General features: G+C 32.7%; 1 protein-coding gene across 11 annotated transcripts in view; it reads left to right on the top strand.

Moving 5' to 3' along the window:
* The window catches only part of Vps13b (vacuolar protein sorting 13 homolog B), a 677,770-nt gene that overhangs the window by 258,255 nt on the left and 391,609 nt on the right, over positions 1-27,906 (top strand). For all 11 annotated transcript variants that reach the window (XR_013423897.1, XR_005737781.2, XM_078016874.1 and 8 more), the window contains 2 exons: positions 18,968-19,077; positions 25,978-26,125. Coding sequence is in view for 9 of the 11 variants with exons in the window: in XM_078016874.1 (XP_077873000.1) it covers positions 18,968-19,077; positions 25,978-26,125 (258 nt within the window). In the remaining 2 variants the exon portion in view is untranslated. The remainder of the gene's footprint in view (positions 1-18,967; positions 19,078-25,977; positions 26,126-27,906) is intronic.

Here is a 27,906-nt window from a genome sequence, read left to right as displayed (position 1 = left end):
AGTCTTTATGATAGAGCTTGATTTACTTAATTAGGCACATTGATGTTTTTGGCATAAATATTTATTTTCATTTAACCTCTTCTTGGATTATTTCCTTGTCGGCAGTGAGCTTCTTTATCTTCTAATCTTGGCTTAAAGTCTGATTATACATGAGGATACCTATTCCTGATTACCTTAAATTTCTGTTAGCATGAAATATTATTTTCCATCTTTTTACTTTTAACCGGTGGATATTTATACCTATGAGTTGTGTTTCTTGCAGGCAACATATATTTATTTGGGTGTTTGGTTTTTTATCCAATCTATCAGACTATGTATTTTATAGGTTTTTTTATTTAATTATTTTTTTAAACTTATATATGACAACAGAATGTATTGCATTTCTTATCACACATATAGAGCACAATTTTTCATATCTCTGGTTGTATACAAAGTGTATTCACAGCAATTCGAGGCTTCATACATGTTCTTTGGATAATAATGTCCATCACAATTCACCATTATTTCTAACCCTATAACCCCTTCCTTCCCCCTCCTACCCCTCTCCCTTATCTAGAGTTCGTCTATTCCTCCCATGCTCCCCCTCCCTACCCCACTAATATCAGAGAAAACATTCAGCATTTTGTTTTTGAGATTGGCTAACTTCAGTTAGCATTATCTTGTCTAACTCTACCCATTTACCTGCAAATGCCATGATTTTATTCTCTTTTATTGCTGAGTAATATTCCATTATGTATATATGCCACTTTTTTTAATCCATTCATCTTTTAGGTTGGTTCCACAGTTTAGCTATTGTGAATTGTGCTGCAATAAACATTGATGTGGCTGTGTCCCTGTAGTATGCTGTTTTTAAGTACTATGGGTATAGACTGAGGAGGGAGATAGCTGGGTCAAATGGTGGTTCCATTCCCAGTTTTCCAAGGAATCTCCATACTGATTTCCAGATTAGCTGCACCAATGTACAATCCCACCAGCAGTGTATAAGTGTACCTTTCCCCCCACATCCTCTCCAACACTTATTGTTGTTTATCTTCATAATAGCTACCATTCTGACTGAAGTGAGATGAAATCTTAGAGTGGTTTTAATTTGCATTTCTCTAATTGCTACAATGAAGAACATTTTTTCATATATTTGTTATTGATTGTATTTCTTCTTCTGCCAATGTCTGTTTAGTTCCTTGGCCCATTTATTGGTTGATTTAGTTATATTTTTGGTGCTTAGCTTTTTGAGTTTCTTATATACCCTAGAAATTAGTGCTCTATCTAATGAGTGAGGGGTAAAGATTTGCTTCCAAGATGTAGGCTCTCTATTCACCTCACAGATTGTTTCTTTTGCTGAGAAGAAACTGATTTTTTTCCTAGGTCCTTGATCCATTTTGATTTGAGTTTTGTGCTTGGCGAGAGATAGAGGTTTAATTTCATTTTGTTCCATTTGCATTTCCAGTTTTCCCAGCACCATTTGTTGAAGAGGCTATCTTTTCTCCAATGCTTGTTCTTGGCACCTTTGTCTAATATAAGATAATTATAATTTTCCTGGGTTAGTTTCTGTGTCCTTTATTCTGTACCATTGGTCTACCACCATTCTGTTTTGGTGCCAATACCATGCTATTTTTGTTATTATTCCTCTGTAGTATAGTTTTAGGTCTGGTGTAGTAATGCCACCTGCTTCACTGTTCCTGCTAAGAATTGCTTTAGCTATTCTTGGTCTCTTATTTTCCCAGATGAATTTCATGACGGCCTTTTCTATTTCTATTGGGAATTTGATTGGAATTGCGTTAAATCTGTATAATGCTTTTGGTAGTATGGTCATTTTGATAATATTAATTCTGCCTATCCAAGAGCAAGGGGTAGATTTTTCCATATTCTAAAGTCATCTTTGACTTTTTTCTTTAGGGTTCTGTAATTTTCATTATATAGATCTTTCACCTCTTTCATTTAGTTGATTCCTAAGTATTATATTTTTTGAGGATATTTTAAATGGGGTAGTTTTCCTCATTTCTCTTTCAGAGTATTTGTCACTGATATTCAGAAATGCATTTGATTTATGGGTGTTGATTTTGTATCCTGCTACTTTGCTGAATTCATTTACTAGTTCTAGAAGTTTCTGGTGGAAATTTTAGGGTCTTTTAGGTATAGAATCATGTAATCAGCAAATAGTGCCAATTTGACGACTTCTTTTCCTATATGTATCCCTTTAATTTGTTTTGTCTAAGTGCTCTGGCCAGTGTTTTAAGAACTATGTTAAACAGAAGTGATGAAAGAGGGCATCCCTGTCTTGATCCAGTTTTTAGAGGGAATGTTTTCAGTTTTTCTCCATTTAAAATGATGTTGGCCTGGGGTTTAGCATAGATAGCCTTTTTGATGTTGATGTATATTCCTGTTATCCCTAATTTTTCTACTGTTTTGAACATGAAAGGGTGCTATATTTTATCAAATACTTTTTTTGCATCTGTTGAGATGATCATATGATTCTTATCTTTTGTCTATTGATGTGATGAATTACATATCTGATCTCTATATGTTGAACCAGCCTTGCATCCCTGGGATGAATCCCAGTTGATCATGGTGCATGATCTTTTTGATATGTTTTTGTATTCGATTTGTCAGAATTTGATTGAGAATTTTTGCATGTATGTTCATTAGAGAGATTGGTCTGAAGTTTTTTTTCTTTGATGTGTCTTTGCCTGGTTTTGGAATCAGGGTGATATTGGCCTCATAGAATGAGTTTGGAAGTGCTGCCTCTTTTTGTATTCCCTGAAATAAATTGAAGAGTATGGTCAACTGGGTGGTAAATACAGGTAGGTATGATGTAGCCTGTTGAAGTAGGTCACTGGGGACATGCCCTTTGCCTATAGCTTGTCCCTGACTTCTCTCACTCTCTGTTTGCTTCCCTGCTGCTATAAGCTGGGCAGCCTTCCTCTTTCACATCCTTCCACCATGATATATGCCTCCTGTCAGGCCTAGCACAATGGAGTCAGCTGAACATAGGCTGAGACCTCTGAAACTGTGAACCCAAATAAACATTTATGCCTCTAAGTTATTACTGTGAGGGATTTTGTCATAGTGACCAATAGCTAACATACCCATTGAGTATGGGTCTTCAAAAAACTGGCATATGATAGTTTGGCAAACATATCTTATGAATCCTATTATGGTGGAAGTGTTTTGTTACTCTCTGCAAGTGATAGATAACTATGTAATGGAGTTATCAAATGTCTTAATATCCAGATGGGAAAAGAGGCATACTATATTATAAATTCTTGTGGTTATGAATGTGCTCTTGGGAGTGTGTATATACAGGTCGTTCTTAGGAGTATGTTCGTGTTCTTAGACGAGCTCAGTTAAGGTTAATTCTCTTTGATGTGATACTTTAATCCATCAAACTTTTAATATCTGAGATGCATTATGTTTTTTCTGCCCTCTGCCTATAGAATTATTACATTCTAACATACTTCTATAGAAAGTAAAGTGGTTGCTCCTAAAATGGATCCACCTCTATAATTTAAAATTTCTGATGTCTGTTACCCCAACAGATTGTAGCAGTTTTCCACTTAAATAATTTTTCCCCAAAATAGAATTACATATAATTTCAATTGTTTAGATACCAGTACTCCTGTTAATGGTAGCAGGTAGATATTACCTAAAAACAGGCTAAGTGAGTTAGGTTTATCAATTTTAAAAGTAGGTTTACCTTAGCTCTAGAATAAAGTGCTCATTTCAGGAGATTCATTGTAGTATAGTAGATAGACTTTTTTTCAACACACACATACACAGACACGCAGACAAGTTTATTTTTTGAAGAGCTCCATTAATTTTTTCACAGTCACTTTCTTATGTAATACAGGGATTTCTTAGTTAGTAAGTAGCTTCACAGAGTTTATTTTAAGAAATGAGAATTAATAAAAATGAAGCAGATTTTAAAAGTTGAAAGAAAAAAATGCCTGTGACCAAAAAAACTTGAACTTTTTTATAACAGGTAAAAAAGAATGACTTCTAGCCAGGTGTGATGGCACTTTCCTGTAATCCCAGCTGCTTGGAAGGCTGATGCAGGAGAATTGCAAGTTCAAAGCCAACTTCAGCAAAAGCAAAGGGCTAAGCAATTCTGTGAGACTCTGTCTCTAAATAAAATACAAAATAGGGCTGGGGATGTGGCTCAGTGGTTGAGTGTCCCTGAGTTCAATCCCCAGTACCACCCAAAAGAAAAAAATGACTTCTTATGTGGTTGAAATATAAAGACTTTTTAAAAAGAAATTCCAAAGGCCAAATTCTAAAAATTGTGGACATTATATAATAGTATAATTGCCGCAGTCTGGCTGGGCACAAATCAGGAGCCACTGAAGCAGGAACAAACTTTATTTTTGAACTGCAAGAAAAAACCTCACACAGGCTCCTGGAGAATTCTCCGAAAGCCACGGGGCTCCTGCAGGAACCCCCAGCCGGAAATATCTCTCCAGGAAATCCCTCCTCCTGCACTTCCCCAACCAATGGGAACTCTCGGGGAATCCTTGGAAATCCCCATGAGAACTCCAAAATAGCGAGAGAACTCAAAACTAGTGGCAGGGGCAGATATTAATGCCTCCCCTGTCAATCAATACTGTTGGCAAAATGCCCAGGGGCCATACAGACTGGCTGTGGCTCTCAGCATATAATTTTAGCAATTTTCTTCTTGATTTTAAGTTCTAATGAATTTACTTAAAAGCCAAAAAACAATACAAAAACAAAATCTGTTTTTGATGGTTATATGTACATCAGTCCTGAGAGGTAACTGATAAAAGTTAAAAAGCAGTTGTACTGATTGTATTTTAGGAGAACTCCATAACAGAAGCTTATGTAATAAAACATTTAATATGTGAAGTTAGTAGAAACAACTTCAATATTGTAATCTTTTGACATTTTGAAGCAGTGTATAATGAGGGGCTAAGGGATTATTAATATCAGGCTAAGTGAGTTTGATTTATCAATTTTAAAAGCAGGCATACTTTAGCTATAGAGTGAAGTGCTCATTTGAAGGAGATATATTTGTAGTATTAAAGATAGACTTTTTCAACACACACATACACACACAGATGAAAAAAAACAAAACTGAATGCCCAGTATTTGTTTGGACATTTATTGAGTGTTAAGTATTTAAGATAGCACTTAGCCATTTTTCAATCTCAACATTTCATTTATTTGACTTATATCTCTCTTCCCGCCACCTTATTTTTTCAGTGACTGAATATATGTCTAAATAAGACCTGTATTACATATCCTTCATGATGGCTTTTTACTGATCTGTAGCAGTAAAAACAGTTAAGAAAACTAAGATAAAGTCCTTAGTTTTAAGAGTATACTATTATTGTGTAAAATTATCTGTGAGTTTTGTCACTATTTTCCATTGTAAAGTACTTCATTTTTGTAATATTATATAAATGTTTCCACAATTAAATATGATTGATGTCTAAAAAGAGCAGATCCATGACTAAAAATATAATCTGCTATATCACCCTTATTTCTGTGAGGAAATAGATTTAAATCACTTCAACTCGTTATTTTTGTTTACTGATTTTTACAATATGTAGTAACTACCCACAGTATATATTGGAGGAATAAAAATAGCAACACAGTTTGCATTCTGAGATTTGGATAGTTTGGAGAAACATTTAGTAGAGAACTGAGTTTTTACTTTAAATAGTTGAAAATGGTTGGGCATGGTGGCAAATGCTTATAATCCCAGTGGCTGAGTAGGTAGTGAGGGATGCTGAGGCAGGAGAATTACAAGTTCAAAGACAGCCTCAGCAATTTAGCAAGGCCCTAGGTCATTTAGTGAGACCTTGTCTCAAAAGAAAAATAAAAAGGGGTGGGGATGTGGCTCAATGGTTAAGTGCCTCTGGGTTCAATCCCTGGTATATATTTTAAAAAGTTAATAATGTATAGCTTTTGTGGAGAATCATTATTATTACCTTGCTACTTCAGACCCTTTTTATCTTCAAATTCTTTGGTTTCTAAACAATAGAGAACAGTTGTTTCAGGATACAAATAAATGAGAATTGAAGTTCTCTATTGCATCAGATTCCTGTGAATGGTTTTAGTATCTCACAGATGTTTGTAGGAACTGGAATATATTTTTTTTTTATCCTCAGCTGCATAAAAATTTGCCTATATTCAGAAAGCATATTGAAATTGGATTTTTAAGTGGGAATTCCCTATTTGAGTTTAGGTTATCTTTTGAGTTTTCTCAGCAGGGTTAAATCTTAGTTAGAAAATTGTACTGCTTATTTGTGGAAATGTCTTTTTGGTTGTTTCTCTCCAGAATTAAGCATTTTAAGGTATTAAGAATGTTTAATTCAGGCAAGAGGATTTATCTTTTTAGGAAGAAATTCAACTCTGATTTCAGTAATGCTCATAGTGGATTTTTAAGCTAGGTGGAGAATAGGAAAAAATAGAAGTAAAGGAGAAATGTTTAGCTATGGATGAAAGGAAATTGGAAAGTAATCAGAGGAAGAGTATTATCTGATATTCTTACAGAGCATAACTTCCTGAAGGAGGCAATGAACTTCTATGACTGTTGCATTTTGGAGTCCGTTATTTTCCGCATGTTAGGGGAAAATGCTAAGAACCCTACCAGAGTATTTGAAGTCTAATTGATGTCTTTGTTTCCAAATTTGCTGTTATATTCTTTACATACCAGAGTAATTTCTTCCCTTCTAATATAAATCAACTTATTCTCATATTAAAGTCTTTTCTTTTCATATTGCATATAAAATTTCCAGTTTCTTTTCTTAAAAATTTCTTAACTCTCTGAACTTGTCTATGACTGACCCTGTCTTACCTGGATATATTATAACAAATATGTTCCTGACAGGTCTGCTGTTCTAAATGTGCCTTCTGTTTTCAATGGTATTTTAATGCTTTGTATTTTGTTAACTACATACCAACATACATGTTTCTTTTATAGACAGGTCTTTATGATGACCCAATAGTTAGAGGTACCCAGTCATGTTTTTCCTGTTATTACTTTGTTCTCTTGTGTCCCTGTCTCTTCTTTTGTCTGCTATGTCATTGAGGCTTAGAATAGTTTTTGGTGCTTAATACTTCCAGAGTAAAGGAATTAACAACTGGTCTAGGTTAGGGATAGTATCTAGTGTATCTGGTTTGGGTCATACTGTTGATAATTTTCAGAAACTTTGTTTTACACAGTAATTTTTTATATTATGAAAATTATTAACAATGGAAAAGAAGTTTTTAAGTTTGAAAAACTGTGTTGAAATCTTAACTTCCAGGTATAATTTGGATTTGGTCATTAAACCTCTGTGATTATGGTTCATGGTTCATGGTTCTTTTTCTTTTCGTAGGATTTTCCTGAGACAAATATTATATGCTTAGGAGTCTTTCATGAAACATTGTGAATTAAGTTCTTCCTTTTCCTCTTGAAGAAAAAAATAAAAGTACTGAACAAACATCCTTATCATTTTAAGGATGAAATAATTTAAAATGAATTTTAGTGTAAAGTTATAATTTTAGTAGGTATACTAATGAAAATATTTAGGAATCTCTAGTATTGGTTTTAATTGTTTTTTGAATTGCAGGCTGGTAGACTTAGTAATTTCTTTAACTTTTTTATTCCATTTGTTCTTCCATTTCTGTATCACTTCATTTCCTATCATACATCACATTCATCTAGTTTCCTTTTGATTCATTCTTTATGCAATTTGAAATCTAGTTTCTCTCTTGCTTTTTGAAAATTTTAAGAAAATGTAATTACTGTAAAAGAAACACACATGCACACATAGATACATATGCACATATATTCATCTCTAGGCTTTGGGTCACTGTGAAAGAATAAAGCTTAAAATTTTTTTCTATTTTAATTTTTTTCTGTGTAAACACTATATTCAGTCATATGGATCAACTTTTGAATATAATTTTGCAGTTTTCTGCATCTATATTTTTACACATTTTATTAAACTGCTCAGAATTTCCTTTCTGCCTTCTCACCTATTCAAACCTACGTATTAAAAAATATTCATTTAAAATGTGCCTTTCCCTCATGACTTTTCCAACCTGTTGTTAACCAATGTGTTTATATATTTATCTTACACTAGCTATTGTTTGTAACTATTCATATTTTACTATTTCTAATATTTATTTTGTTTTCTTTAACCAACAGTAATTGGTAATTTTTGCTTTTTTACTGTTTTATGGTTTTAATACTTAAACATTTTTTAGGGTAATAAACTGTTGTTTCAGTCTTGATTCCAATTTCCTTGAGGTATGTTTCCATGATCTGTGTTAGCATTTTTATTCATATTTTGGTAGAATTAAAGTTTTTGCCTTTTGCTTTTAATGCCCATTAAAAACAACCATTAATTTGACTCCCAAAAGAAATATTTTATGAGTGACACCATTTGCTGTGAGGTGTAGCCATATTACTTAAATTTGAATCCCAGCTTTATCATTTAATAGTTATATTAGGAAATTCATTCAGTATTTCTGTTCCTCAGTTTCCTTATCTGTAATGGAGAATATGATAATACCTTTTAGGGTAGTGTGCTGATTAGGTGAGAAATAGGTATAAAATGCTTTATACCACATTTTTGGACACAGTTACCATGTAGTAAGTACTGGTGATCCTCATCAAGCTCAACAGCATTATTTTAATGCACAATAAAAAGAGGTGTTGGTGCTTGTGTGACCTTGTACAACTTCATTATGAACTTTTGTAAAACTCATCTTCTACAATGGTAGAATGAGGATTATTCATTCCAGTGGTTACTCTATATTTTCCTATGAATTGCTGTTTTTCTGGAGCCAGACCTATACCTGCCTCTCTCTCTCCCTCCTTTTCATTTCTTCAGAACCTTCAGAACCCAAATTTTGGGAAATTACTAATATGTTTATCTAAATGTCTATTCAAAAGATGAGTAAGTATGCAGAATTGATAAACGTGTTAATCTGGAAACAGAATTTGGTAGTGTTAGTATGGTTTTCATAATACTAGATATAATTATTATCACTTGTCCCACATAAGAATTTGATAAAGAAGTCTTGATTTGTGCTTGATGAAAGTTCATTCATTGACTGTAAATTTGTGATTTCATTTGACAGTAGTATAAAGGCAGTTATTTATAGAGTTATAAATACTCTGACCATATGACAAGAATGTTGATGTAAACCAAATATTAGAGGATTATAAATTATTTTCTATAGCCAGTATTACAACTTTGAAAACTGAATGTTTTTTCCCTTTTTCTCTTGAACTAGAGAATGTTAGAGTTGGTATCCACCCTGAGGGTTGGAGAATCTCATTTTAGGCCACATCTGATAGCAACTCTGGTCTACCCAACTGGTTATGAGATGATATTAGCACCACCTTGTGGTGCTTCCTAAATCTTGCCATTATTATAGAGGTGCTGGTAAGGAAGATGGAAAAAGTAGGAGGACCTAAATCTACAATTGTCATTAGAAAGTATATGCAAATTTTGATCATTGAACACTTTTTAGTGTTGAATTTGTAAAATTTCCGTGATATTTTAAATTATTGACTCTTATGATAATAATTTATTTAAATGTTTCAGATTCTTGGGCATATATACCATGATAGCTTTTAAAGTGTAGGAATAATATTTCATACCACTCTTGTAGATATTATCCTGTTTTTCTTTAAATTATGTATATTATTAAAAGATGAGTATTTCATTTTAAAATTATTTTGGAAATTAATATTGATAAATATTAATTGTGTAGTTACTGAATTCTTATGAATTGCTCTTGTAACATAACATGTAAGTTGATTTTTAAAAACATAATTCTTTGCCAATAAGATTAAATACACTTTAATTTTTGGACAAAAAGAGTCATAAAATAAAATCGATTTTAAAAGCAACATTTTCATTAATGTTAGAATATTAATTTTCTTCCAGGGTTCTGGGTTATACTTCTATATTTTTAACAGGTGTTACCTCAATATTATTCTCCTTTAGAAAACATGTAGAATTTTCTAATTTGTCTTAAAGAAAAAATATATAATATGTATGATTTCTAAAAAAAAATCACGTTTTAAATGTGGATGAATATAAAGGATAGGAAGAACAAATGCTGTAGGTATTGTAATGGAAGACATTTTATATTTTCAACAGTAAACAATAATACTAGATATGAGTCCTCCATGTAATTTAAAAAATGCATGAATTATCTTTTTAAAAGAAATTTAAACCTCTAGTGTTTATTATATCAGTCAGTCTTGATATTTGTAATAAAATTAAAGAACAATTTGAATGTAAACTTAAACTATAGAGGTAGTCTAAATCAGTACATGCTCAGTTTAACCATAGAAGTTATGCAATAAAAATTGTGCCCATTTTAATTGAAAAGTATGGCCAGTATATTAGGAATCAGTACATTACCAAAACCTTGATTTACTAAACTACAAATGGGAGCCACATTTTTTTTCTTTCAAAAACACGGTATTGTAGATGTGAAAATATTAATAACTAAGAATTTATGGACTTTCTAATTTCTGTAATTATTTATTATTGTAAGCAAAAACAACTGAAATGGGAGCAGACCTCAGAGGATCAGTAAGCTATCTTTATTAGGCAGTGGTGGAATGGCACATTTTCAGGGGAGAAATGGCAACTGGTTACAAGAGGGGTCTATTGTTTATAGGTTTTAATGAGAATTATTCATAGCAGAATGTTTAGTATGACTCTCATTAGAGACTTGGGCAATCAGGAAACTAGTTGTGCAGGTTCAGAGTCTAAATCAGGAAAATAGTTGTACAAGTTTGAAACCTATTGTTACTGAGATGAAAGTCCAGAATCCAGAACCCATTCTTTGCCTTCTCCACCCAAGACTTATGTTGCTGGAAAAGGATAAATGTCCAGAGCCAATGTTTGACTTCTTTCTCCCTGGAGTTGCTATTCCATATCCATTAATTATTATTATAATAATTATTTAGGTACCAGGGATTGAACCCAGGGGTGCTTAACCACTGAGTCACACCCCAACCCTTTTAATATATTTATTTATTTTTATTTAGAGACAAGTTCTGACCATATTGCTTAGGGCCTTGCTAAGTTTCTGAGGCTGGCTTTTTGAACTTGTCATCCTTCTGCCTCAGCCTCTTGAGCTCTTGAGATTACAGGCATGCATCACCACATATGGCTTATTTCTAATTATACATTTTTCATGGACTTTTGCTATATTGCATATGATCTCCTAGAAAGTATAAAAGGTTATGTAGATAATTTGTTACATAATTTGCAAAATTGAGAATAGTTGCATCACTGACAGAAGGAAGGGGATTACAGTGAGAGCCAATTTTGATAAGCAAGTTGAGTTTTTATCCCCTTTCAAAAGGTTTTTCTGGACAGGTTATGTATACCTTACTCTGAAGGATACTGGTCTTGATTTCTGGAAGGTGTTTATTAGTGTATCATTGTCTGCATCACAATGGGAAATTATTGTCTTTTGAGGAAAATCAGTACTCTAAATTCTTTTATTCTGTGTTCTGCTATATCAAGGCAATAATGCTTATACTTACGGGCTTTGTGGAGACAATGTTGGGTTGAATTGCTAGGTATAGGAATCTTAAACAAGTTACCATTTCTCACTAATTCTCAGTTTTCACGTTTATAAAATGAAATTGTTAATACCTATCTTATAATAATCAGCACCAGTAAGTAATGGCTATTTCATGGTATCACCAGAAAAGAATTTCAGAATTATCTTTCCAGAGTTTTATTAGAAGGTTCAGTAGACAGTTAGCTATATTATTGAGGAATTGGTAGGCATTTAGTTTCTCAAAGTACCTCGAATAAAAATGTGTATATTTCTTTTTGTAGGATTTGACAATTTATTTTTAATGAAAGGTCAGGTCATAAATATTTTATGCTTTTGTATTCTTTGTTGCAACTATTCAGCTCAGCTGTTATAGCTGGACAGCAGCCATAAAGAAGAAGTAAATAAATGAGTGTTGCTACATTCCAATAAAACTTTATTTATAGACATTCAGTTGAATTTCATGTGATTTAAACTAGTCTTACAGTTATTCTTTTGCTTTGTTTCTATTTAAAATATAAAAGTCATTCTTCATTTGCAATCAGATGGCATACCGATTATGCACAGTACAGTCTGTTGATTCCTTTCTTACAGTAAAAGATGTGGAAGCAAGATAGCAAACAAGGTATCAGAACATTAGGGACAACATCTCACATATATGAGTTATAGTAGAATTGTACTTCTGATTCCACTATAAACACTCTGATTTTGATTAAGAAAACTTTTAGAGAAAAATATCACCCATAATTTTCATCTTGACTCCACAGGTTATTAGATTAGTCCTTCTCACCAATGGGTGACTGATGTATAAAATTATTCATATCTATCTTGGTGGAGACTAGTACTTCTCCTTCTGTCAACTCATAGAGACATAAATAAATGTATGTAGGGAGGTGTGCTATTTGGTATGGTTCCCTTTGGATGAATGGATGGATTGATGGACGGTTTTCATTTCCTGGATATGCTTAGCAGAGCATTGCCTTCCTTCCCTGACATTTCCCAGAAATTACTATGTATATTGGATAAATGTAGAAGTCAGCATCCTCAAGGACCTCCTACATTAAGTCCCTTTTGATTAAAATATACCCTTCTATATTTCCTATCTTTCTTTTTTTTCTTTTATGGTGCTGCATTATAGTTGTATGTATTGGTGGGATATGGTATTATATATTTGTACATTCAACAATAGAACAATATAGTTTGGCCAATATCCTTCCTCAGTTCCTCCACTCCCTTACCACTTCTTTTGTCTATTCTCCTAATCTCCCTTTGCTTTTCATGCGATCATACCCACCCAGCATGTTTTCCTGGAAAGTATTCTTCTTTTTTTTTTTTTTTTTGCTTCTTTTTAGTTATATGTGACAGTAGAATCCATTTTATCATAATTCAACAAACATGGAATATGTCTTCTTATTATTTAGACCCCAGTACCTTTCCTTCCCTTTTCCTCTTCCCATTTTTTGCTCCCTTCCCTTTACTGATCTTTCTGCCATTTACCCATAGTTACTTATTTTTTTTAAAAAATTAATTTCTTATGGAGCTTCCACATATCAGAGAAAACATTTGACTTTTGGTTTTGGGGGATTGACTTATTTTCTGTGAGCATGATAGCCTCCAGATCCATCCATTTACTGGCACATGTCATAAAATCATTCTTCTTTGTGCCTGTGTAACACTCTAGTGTGCGTGTGTGACATTTTCTTTATCCATTCATCTGTTGAAGGGTACCTAGATTGGCCCCATAATTTAGCTGTTGTGAATTATGCTGGTATAAACATTGATGTGGCTATGTTACTGTAGTATGCTGATTTTAACTCCTTTGGAGACATACTGAGGAGTGGGATAAATGGGTCACATGGTAGATTCCTTCCTATTACCTCTCATTTTAATACTACTCGGTCTTCATTTCCTGAATGTGCTTAGTGGAACATTGCCTCCCTTCCCTACCACTGCGTCTTTTTATGTCTTTCTCTTAGAAGGAAGATTGTTTCATAAGATTGATTACTTTAGATAAATAATTCAGCAAATTTTGATGCTGTTACATGACCCCTCTAGTTATAGGAAAAGTCAAGCCAGAAGTTTATTCTTGGGTCTTCATGTAATTTCATCACATTAACAAATATTTCAGGGAAGTAGATTTAGAAGCAGTTATCTCTCAATATGTATTATGTGAAACTTTATAACCAGAGTAGTCACAAAACAATAATAATATAGTAAAAATATTAGTACAATTAGATCTCTGCTAACATTTATAAACAACATCATCATCAGTGTAAACTTTAGTGCTGGGGTTTATAATTTGTTTAAAATATACATCATTGGAGGACAATAAGTGTGATCAGTTTCATCAAAATTAAAAATATTAAACAGTGTGTAACGTTTTTCATCATTCTCCACCCCACCTTTTTAAAAACAGAGTAAAATGTCTTTCTTGTGCAAAAGCAATGCACTTCTGTGAGTTTTTCATTCAGTCTTTTCCTTAAAATCATCACATATTGCAAAAGATTTCTCTTTAATTGTGAGAAAGCTGATAACTTCAATATGAGCTGAGAAAAACTGTATCTGATTCAACACAACAGGACCTTTGGGTTATAGACTGTTCTCATTGCTCTATATACTCATCACAATCAAGCAAAGTTGCTTTAAAGCAATATGAATAATAGTTGGGTGTAGTGGTACACACTGGTAATCTCAGCAACTGAGACTGAGGTAGTGTGATAGTAATTTTGAAGCCAGACAGGGCAATTTAGTGAGGCCTTGTTTTAAAAAGAACTAGTGGTGTAGCTCATTGGTTAAAACTCCCCTTCATTCAATTCTTAGTTACCTCTCAGCCCTGTGAAAAAAAATACAAATTACAGTATAGCAGAGTGTTTAAATTGAGGCTTTGAGCTTAAAATAAGTAGATATTGAATTATACATTAAACTAGAAAAAATATCAATTTTTTGAAAAAAAAATGTTCATTATAGCAAACATCTAATGCTTGCTGTGTAGCATTAGAGTAGGAAGATAATGTTAATAGAGATGAAACTAAAAGAAGGCATGAGAGCTATAAAATGGCTTCCAGTAAAAATTGAGAGAAAAGGTGGCTGGTGTTGTGGCACATACCTGAGATAATAGCTACTTGCTAGGATTTCAGGTTCCAGGCCAGCTTGTTCAACATAATGATATTGTGTCTCAAAAATAGTAAATCTGTGGGGGTGGCTGGGGGAGTGGCAAAGCATACATAAGGATATGCACCAGAGCTATAGATTTATAATATGTATTTTAGTAAGATCCTCCAGGTGAGTCCTTGTGTACATTTAAGTTTGAAAAGTACCATCCTAAACTACCATTTCTGATTTTATTTTCTCTTTAGATCCTCCACCATTCTTAACTTCCCCACCTACTTTAAACCCACTTCATGAATGATGACTTTGTTTCCTGTAACTCTGAAAAGACTGAGAAAGACACCTTCACACAACCAGTTACTTCTCTTTCTATATCTGTTGCTGTACTTTGCCTTCCTGTTACTATAGAAGAACTAACCATGTTTCTCTCTAAAGCTTGTTTACTCTATTCCATCTCTTCCAGGATATTACCCCAGTCATCAGTACTTATACTTTTAGGGCATCCAAGCTTCCCTCTTTGCTGGATCATGTAAATATTCTGTATTTTCTCTCTTATGTCAAAAAAGAAACAAAAACTTTCCTTGGAACTCATTTTCTTCTCACCAGCTACCACATTTCTTTACCCTCTTTGCATATTGCCTTCTCAAAATATTGTCTATACTCTCTGTCTCCATTTCTTCTTCTGTTTCTAAACTCACTTATACCAGTTTTTGCTCCCCCTATCCCACTGAAACGCCTTTGTCCAAGTTACCAGGTACTTAATAATTCAATTGGCAGTTCTCAATCCTTATTTTATACAACTGGCAGCCATTTTGACAAAGTTGATCACTGTCTTCTTTGAAACAATTGCTTCCACATGCTGCTTCTCTTGAATTTCCTTCTACTTTCCTGAATGCTTGTCTGGAATATCCTAGAAACCTGAAAGCCCCAAAATCAAGCTGATGGAAGCATTGGTGTCTATTGAGGACTGCTGTCTGCTTCCAAGTTGGCATCTTGTTGGTGCATCTTCTGTAGAGGAAGAAATGATGAATCCTCACATGCCAGAAGAGAATGCTTCCTTCAACCTTTAGCTATTTTATAAGGAGCTGTTGCATTTGTATGGATGGAGAGCCCTCTTGAGTCATTCACTTTTCAGAAGACTCTACTTCTTAATACCACTACAGTAGGGATTAGGAGTTTTGGAGAGGATATATGCAAACTATAACATTGCATATATCTGTGGAAGCAACTGCACAAGTTAAGTTAAAAGACATCAGCCTATTGTTTTCATTTTTGTAATTCCTCCTAATTTCCTTTATGACTTAGATTATTTTTTAATTCTACAAGTCACTTGAAAATTTGTATTACACGATCCTTTCGTTTTTTGAATGAAGATACAATTATCGCTAAGTGCTAGTTTAGAAATCTATAGCTGCAATATGAAATAGAAATGTGATGCAACCCCATGTGTACTTTTTAAAAAGTAATTTTATATATTTATTGTATGCAACGTGTTATTTTGAAATGTGTACATTGTTTATTGCTTTTTATTGACATGTATTACTTTTTTATTTATGTCTTTAGTTGTTTATTTATTGACTTATTTATATGCAGTGCTGAGAATTGAATCCAGTGCCTCACACATGCTAGGCAAGTGTTCTACCACTGAATCATAACCCAAGCCCCATACCTTTTTTTATATATAGCACAAATTGATTATCTACTCATCTGTTGATGACTGGTTAGTTTCCAGATCTTGGCTGTTATAATTAACAACAAACATTTATGTGAGTGTCTTATATAGGTAGTTGTTTTGTTGTTATACATGTCATTTTCTTGTTTTCCATGGGTTATTCAAAATGTTCCCACCTTTTGTATTTAACAAATAGTACTAGGGAATATGAACATGTGTATGAATATATTTGAGTACTGGTTTCGGTTCTTTTTGATATATATCTAGGAGTGGACTTTCTGGGCTGTATGTTAATTCAATATTTAACTTTTTGAGGCATCACCAAAGTGTTTTTCACAGTAGCTGAACCATTTCTATTCCTATCAGCAGAGTGTGTGGATTCCTGTTTTTCCACATGCTCACCAACACTTACTTCTTACATTCTTTGTGATTGTTTTTTTTTAAGCTATCTTAATGGGTATGAAATTCTAAATCATGGTTTTGATTTGCATTTCTGTAAGGATTAATAATAATGAGTAGTTTTTATATGGCTCTTGTCCATTTGTTTTTCTGTTGCTCTTTCCTCCCTTTGTTAAATACTTGAGGGAGATCCTTTGAAAATTTCTTCAGTTGTCTGAACATCTTGGTTCTCTTTCCTGTGAACTTGAACTATTCTGGTTTCCTAAAACTCAACTGTCTTCTCAGCATGGAGATATCTCTAGGCTTCGGATAGGTTCTTCTCTTGTACCATGTCCTAGAAATTCTCCCAAAGTTACAGTAAGATGTGACAGTTTTGGGGCTCACTTATTTTGTTTTTCATATATTAGGGTCTCACAGTCTTTTTGGGCCACATTTTCAGAATTTTTCATAACGTATGTGATATGATATAAAACATTATTTCCCAATATTTTGGTTGTTTGATATGGGAGAGTTAATATGGTTCTGTTATTCTGTCTTGACCTGCTACAGACTCTTTTATCTTTAAAATGGAGAAAATTAAGGCCCAGAGTGTGCCAAATTCAGGTAACCCTGTTTTTAAGTTCTGGTGAATTCATTTTATCTTTTTCGTGTACCATTACCACCTTAGAGTTTATATTTTTATGCTTTGACACTCTATTGGCTTGAAGTAGACAGAGTCTAGGTAAGTGTGTATAGGAGATAATCAGTTGGTTTTCTTTGTGAGGAGTTGTGGACATTGATTATTATTCACTTGGGAGCAGGGACTTTCTAATGAAAGTTGAATCTATACTATGACTAGTGTCAAAAACTAAAAACATTTCAACAAAGAAAATCATACATTTCAAAAGAAATGGACTGAGTAATACTTTATTTTAGTGTGCTGCATTTCCTCTTATTTGCAATAGAAATATTTGTTCTTTCTAGGAATGTTAGAAGACTTTGTGAGAGACATTTGTTTCGAAAAAAAATTAATGTGCTTTTGATTAGGAAAGATTTAAAAACCCTCATGAAGGAATCTTAACAACAATAAATGTTCAGAAAGGAATAATTTACATAAGAGCAAGTTCTTGTTTTTAATGAATGTACAGTGACATAATTAGAAGTGGACACCATGTCTCCAGTTTGCTCTTAAATGGCATCTCAAAAGAGATACCCATCATGTTTATCATGGAACTATTTATAATAGCTGAGTTGTGGAGTCAGCCTAAATGCCCATAAACTCATAAATAGATAAGGAAAATGTGGTATATATACACAATGGAATAGCACTTAGTCATAGAGAAGGACTAAATTATATCATTTGGAGGAAAATGGATGCAAATGAAGATGATTATGTTAACCAGAATAAGCTACTTTCAGACAAGTATTACATTTTTCCCTTGTAAAATCTGACTGGGGGGCGGGTGGGGGGAGAAAAAAGAGAGATGGCATGAAAGTAGAAAAAGGCCTATTGAAGAAGCAATGAGGGTCAGAGAGATCAGTAGAAAGGTGTGGATTTAATCAAAGCATATTAAGTGCATTATGGAAATGCCATAAAGAGAGCCATTAATTTGCGCAATTAATAAGTGCTTATAATTAAAATGCAAATACCCTACATATCTATTATTAATTATTTCCACTTTTCCCACTTGCCAGGCCTTGTGGCCACTAAGTCTCTTTTGTTCTCTGTGCTTTAACCTGTTCTGCCATTTTATGTAGGTACAATAATACATTACGTATTGTTTGGTGACTGGTTTATTTTATTTAGTATAAAGTTTGCAGGGTTTATCCATTTTATAGCATGAGAAGTCAGTAGTTCATTTTTTTTGGAATGTGTAATATTCCAGTTTATGGATCTGGCATATTTTTGCAGCCATCAATTTATGAATATCTGTATTGTTTTTGCTATTATAAATTATGTTTATGAAAATTTAATTACAACAATTTTGGTAGACACTGCTTTTCATTCTCTTTGGTTTGTACCTAAGAAAGCATTTACTCGGTCATATTGTAAGTTTTTTTTTAAATTTTGAGGGAATGCCATACTATTTTTCCAATGTGATTGCTCAATTTTACTTTACTAACAGTGCTGTGTAAGGGTTTGAATTCCTGTGTCCTTACTAACACTAATTTAGTATCATTTTCTTTCAGCTATCTGACTTCTAAATTGATTCAAGCTTATTTCTTTTCATGAGGAATTATGAGAATTTCAACATATTGTTTGTTTAGGTGCTGTACTTCTTTGTAGTATACAAGGACTTGCTGTGAATATTGACCCAATCTTATACACATGGCTCATCTATCAACCTCAGAAGCGAACAAGTAGACATATGCCACAGGTGAGTGATCTCTTTATCTTTAACTCTTAACGAGCAAATTGTTTCTGCAATTATTTAGTATAGTTATATAGTTATATATGTCTTTTCATTAGTTCTCCTTTTATGGATGTGCTGGAATATTTAATTTTTTTGCCTTGCTCTACCTCTTTCAAACAATTCTGTTTCTTAATTTTATTCATAACAATTTCAGCTCTACAAAGAATTTCTTTGAATATTGAAGGAGCTTTCTGTACAATTGCTTATAAAACAGATTAATAAGAAAAATTTAGGCAGCCTGTTTCATGGCCCAAATTTCCCTCATAGTATCTAGCTGTTTGTTCATACCGAACATTGCTCAGTAAATATTAGGTTCTTTTAATGTGTTACTTTTTCCTCTTCCTCTTTAGATTTTTTAAACAAATATTCATTGAATGCTTAATATTGGAAATAGGATTGTTTGTACAAAACAATAGGATTGTTTTGTTTAAAAGGATACAAATTACATAGCAAGAAATAGGTAATTTTAATTTCAAGAATACTTAAATTTTTTGTATCAGCATACTTAAATGTAATTCTGGTAATTGATTTTATTATTCGTGTTTTAAAGTTGAAGACACTGATGTTTATTGAGCTTTACTTACCTACAGTCACTTGGTTATTAAATGACAGAACTGACAATTTTTGAGGCCATATTTATACTATAGTGTACTTTATATTGACATTATTTTAATTTTGTATCGTTGTGTTTGAAGTAGTTTTGTATCCCCCCCTCACCTACCCTCCCTGGGATAATTAGTACTCATTGGTAGAAGAAAAATACATGATTTCATAATTATGTAATAATTAAAACATTTACTGAAACATACAATCCAAGGAGTATCTCTCTTTTCCTTCCTTCCTTCCTTCCTTCCCTCCCTCCTTCCCTCCTTCCCTCCTTCCCTTTCTTTCTGCTAGGGATTAAACCCAGGCCTTTGCTCAAGCTAAGCACATGCTATCTTGCTGACCTACATCACTGGTCCTCAAGGAGCATCTTTTAAGAGTATTTTTTCTTCATAATATCCCAATTCATTTGAAGTTTCTGCCGTCCTCATTCATGTATCATTCTTTCTTAAAGTATTTACGGAATATTAGACTTTGTAGTAGGCACTGAATCTACAGAAATAGAAGTTATTGTTGAGAGTATTACTTCTCCAGGAGTATTTATGGCATTTGACAATATTAAGGAATATAGAAAAATCATATTTACTATTTGCTATATAGATACATGTCCAAGATTATAAAAAAAGGAGAAATGATTTTCCACAAACTGAGAACATGTGAATAGGAGGAATTAAAAAATAAGGTTAGCATCATAGTAGTAAATCATAGAGAGAAGGTTATTTCAGACTGAACTATTAGAGCAAAGACAAAGAAACTGCAAATCATGGCAAGGAGGAGTTAGTTTTATTTCTGAACTGAAATAAACTGTTCTTGTGGAGACTGATACAAAGGAGAACCAATTCCTAAAGAATTTTATTTATAATGCTATTTATTTGAGATTTTATCCTAAAATCTAAAAAGATATATTGAAAGCTGATATAAACATTTTGATTTTAGAAAGTTTACTCTTACAGAATATAGACAATCTAAATCTATAATAGAGTAGTGAGACAAGTGGCAGGAATCATTGTAGAATAGTTTTCATTGTAAATCCTTGGTTAGTTTTTTTTTTTTTCTTTTCTTTTTTTGGTAGTTGTTGTTGGTGGTGATTATTTTTTAAGTGATACAGTTATTTCTAGCATAACATAGATATCCTCTAAAATGAATTTGAATGTTCTGGCAGCTTATTTAAGTAAATTAGACATTCATTTAATTGAAAGTTAAGCATATTCAAGGGCTTTTGTTTTTCCTTTCCATTTTATTATATATTTTTTTACTTTTAAAATTTAAATTTAAATTCTGTGTTTAAAATAATATCTTTGTTTAAAGAAAGCTAGTACATATCCATTATCCTTCTCACTCAGGGTTGCAAATAATATTGGAATAAAGATCTTCATATCCAAAACTTTGCATTCTTCTTTATTAAAAAGTATATTTTGGGGTTATGGCTCAGTGGTAGAGTGCTCACCTCACATGTGCAAGGCCCTGAATTCGATCCTCAGTACCACATATAAATAAATAAAATAAAGTTTAAAAAAAAAGTATATTTTTAGGTACTGGGGTTGTGGCTCAGTGGTAAAGTGCTTGCCTGACATGTGTGAGGCACCAGGTTCGATCCTCAGCACCACATAAAAAAATAAACAATAAAGGTATTGTGTCTATCTACATCTAAAAATATTTTTTAAAGTATATTTTTAGAAGTGTAATTAGTAGTTGTATGCACATAGTTTGGCATTTTAAAGCTTACTTTAAGTTAGTTATAGTGCCAGATTGCTTTCAGTATTACTCTTTTATCATAGTTCAGCAATAACCAAAAAGTTATTTCTAAAAATACTATTATAATTTTAATTTTTTTCATGTACGGTTGGGACAATAGTGTATTAAACAAGTTCCCTTCGCCCATCTCTATAATTTTTCAGCTGTTGACCATTCTTCTTTACTTTTAAATTCTCTTGGGTAAAAAGATTGCCAATATGCAATATTGGTAGAAATGTACAGAATGATTAGTTCAGTTGTGAGTGAAAATAAATACATTTGGGCAATATCTAATACCAATGAAAATGGACATTCCGTATAACCTCCAAATTCTACCTCTTTATATAGGTATGCTCTTAGACATTCATGTAAAGCTTTAGGAACCATCTACAAGACATCATTGCATATTCATAGTGTAAAGCTGGAAATAACCTAAATGCCTGTGAAGAAGTAGGGATAAAGCATGTCCTGTTCACATGACTTATTTACTAACACCTAATATTTCTTGGTATAATGTCTCAAAATTATGCTTAATGCAAAAGGAATTTCTCAAGGATATATGCAGTTTGAGAGCACTTGTATGTATTTTCCAAAATGAGCTTAATAAATATGTGTGTGAGTGTATAGTTAAAAATAAATGTTAAAAACTAATTTGAAGGACTTGTACAAATAACATAATAATGATTAAAATATGGGAGGAATGGGTAATATGATAAAATGTTAATAGCCATTGTTAATGCAGTAAAATAGGAATGTGGATATTATCTGATTCTTTTTTTTTAATTAAACAGAATTTATTTCCAAGATCTTCAAAGATTATTACAAACACTAAGTATCCTTCTAAAAGTATCCCAAATTAAATCAAAGGCACATCATCAAAGTCAAACCCTTGTGACATGAAGAATTCTTTTAGGTCATAATATTTTCACATTACTTTGTTTTCAATCATTTGCAATGTTCTGTATGTAGGTCTTACTTTAAACATTTTTTTAAAGGCATGAAATAATGTAGTATCTTTTTAAAAGTGCAACCACAACTATAAAGTAAAAGAACTTAAAAAGAGATCAAATCTGCTTCATACATAAAATGGGACAACTTAATATATATCATAACATGAATCTTTCTAAACAACACCTCTTGTGTTAAATAAAACAATCTTCTTATTTAGAAAAAATCAAGGCATCATTCGATTAGTAAAGTCTATTCTTCCCCCACAATTTTATACTTTCTTGTCTTCATTTACTAATTGTAAATTTATGATAGAAAAAATTTTATTATAGTATAAAAATCTTAGGAACAACAAATTACAAATACTCCATATTTTTTAAATAAACAAAAGTATTTTCCTCCCTAAAATGTAAACATCCAGTTAATAAAACATACATGATATTCTAGGTATAGCAACACCAGTAATTCACTTATTAAAGAGGTGTATTTTGGTATATTTGGTGGTGAGGTTTTTATCTTAATACAAACACTTCTTCAGGAGAACCAAGCCATTATTACTTAAAACAATTCTATTTCTTCACTCAGTTCCTTATTTGAGTAGAAAATCATTAATTTCTGTAGAATTTTGGCTGTAAGATCAGGACACTGGAAAGGTCTGAAATATCTCAGTCATTTGGCTAAAGAAAAGTGTTTTCTTGAGACTTGGAGTCAGTCATTCATTACTTTGTGCTCGAAGGCATTTCTCAACAAACTTCTTCCAAGTCTTCAGAATAAAATGCAGGATCTGGGCTGGAACTCCAACCAGCAGAACATCCTTACAGGCATTCTGCATGCAGTACTGCTGAAGCTCTTCCGCAGCCTGAGAGACCTTGATCCTCTCCGGAAGACATGGTGGCGACGGCGCTCCGAGGGCGGCTGAGCCAGGCTGGGCTGAGCCGCTGGCCCCATATCTGGTTCTTTATAAGCCTCTTTTGATAATAATAAATTATAGGGGGCTGCGGTTGTGGCTCAGCAGTAGAGTGCTTGTCCAGTATGTGCAGGGCCCTGGGTTCAATCCTCAGCACCACATAAAAATAAATAAATAAAATAAAGGTATTATGTCCAACCACAACCAAAAAAATATTTTTTTAAAAAAAAATAAATTACAAAAATGGGAAGTCTGAAAAGCTTTAGGTAGTACATTGATGGGGAAAGGATAGGACAGATATGGGGCCAGTATCCAACAGAAATTTTGAGGAATCTGCTGTATCATTCCAAGTGAAGCAATAGAAAGTAACTAAATATAAATATTGCTTCTTTTGATATTTTTGACTGGTATAACCATATTCCAGAACAGTAGAAGGAAACACTTGTCTAACTACTTTTCCTGTATCATGTTCTTATATTAGCAGTCATTCAGTATTGAATGAGTATTCAATATTGAGGCTTTGTTGGATACCATTATAGGTATTTTATATACAGCCATTTACAAGACATACAAGAGCATTACTCTCAAGTGTTTTTGATTTTCATGTAAGTAAAAAAACACTCAAAATTTCAGTCACCCAAAGACATTTTGGTATTGTTGTTGGGTATCACCACTACCATGGCTTTCATTAATCTTTCAGCTGCAGTGCTTGAGTTCCATGTCACACTACATAATACATAAATTTTCTAATTTAATCCTGAACTTGATTATAATTTCCTATAGTGCTTGCTTATACTCTAGGAATGTAAATGATGGACAGAATTTAAGGGATTATGAAGTCACTATTGGAACATAAAGTAATTTTCTAGTAAACATGCCCGCCCCCCTATTTTATAGATGAGGACTTGTAAATGATTGAAATTTGTGATGTGCTGAATATGTCTCACATAGGTCTTAAAAGCTGTTTCCTGTTTATATTTGTTTTAAGTATTGTTTGACTAAAGTCTCAGTAAAGCTGCAATTTAAAATATTAAATATATTATTAAATATAATACAATATTAAATATGTTATTATATTTAAATATATAAATAATCATTTATTTTCCTATTTTCAAATTTCTTATCATTATGCCAATCCATTTAGCAACTTATAATTTGCCATTCTCCCTCATTTCTATGGGGAATGGCAAATTATCTTACATCTCATATGTACCTGTAAACTTTATTCTTTGCGATGTTGAGAATAACACTAGACTCACTGCATCATGACCAATGCCTGTCAGATGCAGCTGTATTTCAAGCTCTGATATAGCCATCCTACAGTTATCATTTGTTGTTTCCTAAGTTGCAAATTTTTTTCTATTATGGCTGAAACCTAACATTTGATGATTGTTTTCCACCCAGTTCCACATTGATCTTTGATCTTACAGAAAACTGAAAAATGCCCCCGCTTTTGCCAAAAATATGACAAAATTATTTGGGGAGTCATCAGCAATAACACCAGACTTTATTTCAATAACCAAAGATGAAACAGCTGCTTTATTGTCCAGCTCAGCACTCATGCATTCAACATACAATCATAATGTTTTCCAGCTTTGTGTAACTGTAGATATTTTTCTTTGCTTTCTAAATATGCTATGGTTATCCTTTGTCAGATAATATTATATATACACATATATAGATATATTTCTTAGTGTGTCTTAAAAATAGGACTGTTCATATAAACATAAATAATTATTTTATAAATTGTGTTCCAAAACTATCATTTTACAATAACATTCCATTTGTTTGGAGTTGTAATTTCCCAAGGAAATTTGATTTTACCATTTTTTGATTTTGATTTTACCATTCCATATTAGCATCATATTTCTTATTACTGCTTATTTTAACTGAGTACTTGCAATCTCTTATGGTTTTCACATAGAATTAATAACCATGATTTGAAAATATTAAAATATTAAAATATTAAATATTAAATATTAAATTAAATGGAAAATTCTAGAAATAAAAATGCTGAAGTTTAAATATCTTATGTGTCGTAATTATTATGTTTTTATTATCTATTATTCATAGTTTAAAATTAAACTTTATTATAATTTTATGTATAGGAATAAATAGTACAGTTGTTCCTCAAATATACATGAGGGATTGACTTCAGGATTACCCCCCATACCAAAATCTTCCTTTATATAAAATGACGTAATATTTGCATATAACCTTCACACATTCTTTTGTATACTTTATATCATCGATGGATTATTTATAGTACCTAAAAAATGTAAATGATTGTAAATATGTTTTGTTTAGTAATATGATATTAAAAAGAGGTGTGTTACATGATCAGTAGAGATTGTTTTTTTCTGTAAATATTTTTGACCCATGTTTGGTTGAACCTATACATGTAGAACCCATGGATATGGAGAGCCAAGGTTTGGGACTAGGGTCAGTGTCATACATTCACTGGGAATCTTGGAATATATTCCCTGAGGATGGAGGCGCCTGCTATATAAGAAACAAAGAAGGAGGTGAAGGAAACAAGGGGAAAATTATTTAAAATATTTTATTAAGTTGTCAGCCCCATATTGTAAAGGATTGTCCTCAAGGATGTAGTGTTTAGCCTTCCCTTCTTAAGAAAGGCAATAATACCCCCATCCCCATTTTTGCTCTTTCAGCAACCTGTGGTAGCTGTTCCTCTTGTTATGCCAATTAGCAGAAGGAAGGAGGATGAACTGTCTGTTGGAAGTGCACCCATGGCAAAACAGCAGTCATATCAGGCCTCTGAATATGCCAGCAGCCCTATAAAAACAAAAACAATAACAGGTATGTGTCAAGAACTTTAAAGGGTCTTTGGTTTTACTGTGCTTCTAAACTTAACAAGTTAGCCCACCTGGATTTTATGGATGCTGGCTGAAGTAATGACACTCTAGGGATGAAGAGAATGGACTTTGTTATGTACATTAGCAAAAATCCCAGTAGTAGCATTGTTTTCTCTTAGTGTTCTAAACCCAGTTCCTACAGGGCCAGGTTATACCTATATATGGTGGTTTATGTTACTGGAGAGGAATCTTAAATTTAAGGAGCTGAACATTTTATAATGATAGAAAGCATGCATGCCCTTTCCTCAGATGGGAAAAGAGGTTGAATAGTTCTTGAGTAAATAAGGTTGGAATATAAATCCCGCGATATGCTTAAACCTTTTTGAGGATTTGTGCAGGCTAGAAAATGATGTTGCTAAAGCAGGGCATGTACAACTACTGATATATTGCCTGGTTTGACCTCTGATTGATAGGTTTTCCTTTACTAAGGAATAAATATTTCTAAATTAGAAAAGACTTTCTGATTATTAGAGACATAAACAGTATTTGGAAGTGGATGATGAGGATTTATTTACTGATTCCCTTAAGCAAAATGATCAAAAAGGCAAAGATGGATCTTTTTTTTTGGCGAGGGGGATGACTTATTACCAGAGACTCTGTACTATTAGGTCTTCATCTTTTCATGTTGGCTAAACTTTCTCTTACTGTACATAGTTTCTTGGCATAACAGTGTATGTTGACTGTAGTACCTCTGAACTCCCAAGCTTAATCATTTGTGATAAAAGAGAAATAGATTTTGTTCTTTGTCTATTGAAAATGTACCCAAGGAAAATTTTGCTGTCTTGAATCATGTGCCTTTGTTGAACAGTGAATAAGGCCAAAAAGATGAGGTACTGTGATTGACCCAGTGTCATCCCAGGCTTGGTCATGTATCCTTTAGTACAGGGGCATGAGATATAATACCAGAAAATAAGAGGATAGCAGAAATTAGATATTTTAGTTTCTATATACTAATTTTTCCTTTTCCAATTAGTCACAGAATAGTTAAAACATAATTATGAAACATTTGGACTCAATAACATTCACATATTTTTGATAGGAAGAAGATAAATGAATTATGAACATATTATACACATGAACTATGGAAGGTGGAAGCAATCTAGATAAGATATGAGATCTTTAAGACAAATTGTGCTAGGGATGGAACATAGGGCCTTGTTAATCAAGCTCTTTACCACTGAGCTACACTCCAAGAACTTTTGTTTTGTTTTAACCTACAGTTTATTCATTTGGGGAAAAGGAATTAGGATGTGTTTTTTTTTCCTCAAATTTATTTAAAAAAAAATAAAGGACAGCAGAATGCATTACAATTCTTGTTACATGTATACAGCCCAATTTTTCATATCTCTGGTTGTACATAAAGTATGTTGACACCAATTCGTGTCTTTATACATGACTTTGGATGATGATGTCTATCACATTCCATCATCCTTGCTAATCCCCTGCCCCCTCCTTTTCCCTCCCACCTCTCTCCCTATCTAGAATTCATTAGGATGTGTTTTTGTTGTATGCAGTTTGAACATTTCAGTTCTGATTTGCACAATTTGTTAATTTTCAGTGTTATCAGTTTCATTATAAAGAAATTTTCCCAGAAATTCATTAATTTGAGTTATAACATGTGATTTGAATCATTATGTTAATTAATTGTACAGTTTCTTGAATACATTGTGATGTTAATAAGTGCCTTATAAGATTTTCAGGTATGGATTTTTTGGGATATAAGTA

The sequence above is a fragment of the Ictidomys tridecemlineatus genome, chromosome 7 (assembly GCF_052094955.1).
Source record: "Ictidomys tridecemlineatus isolate mIctTri1 chromosome 7, mIctTri1.hap1, whole genome shotgun sequence".
Classification (NCBI taxonomy): domain Eukaryota; kingdom Metazoa; phylum Chordata; class Mammalia; order Rodentia; family Sciuridae; genus Ictidomys; species Ictidomys tridecemlineatus.
This window is presented reverse-complemented; position numbering and strand designations above follow the sequence as displayed.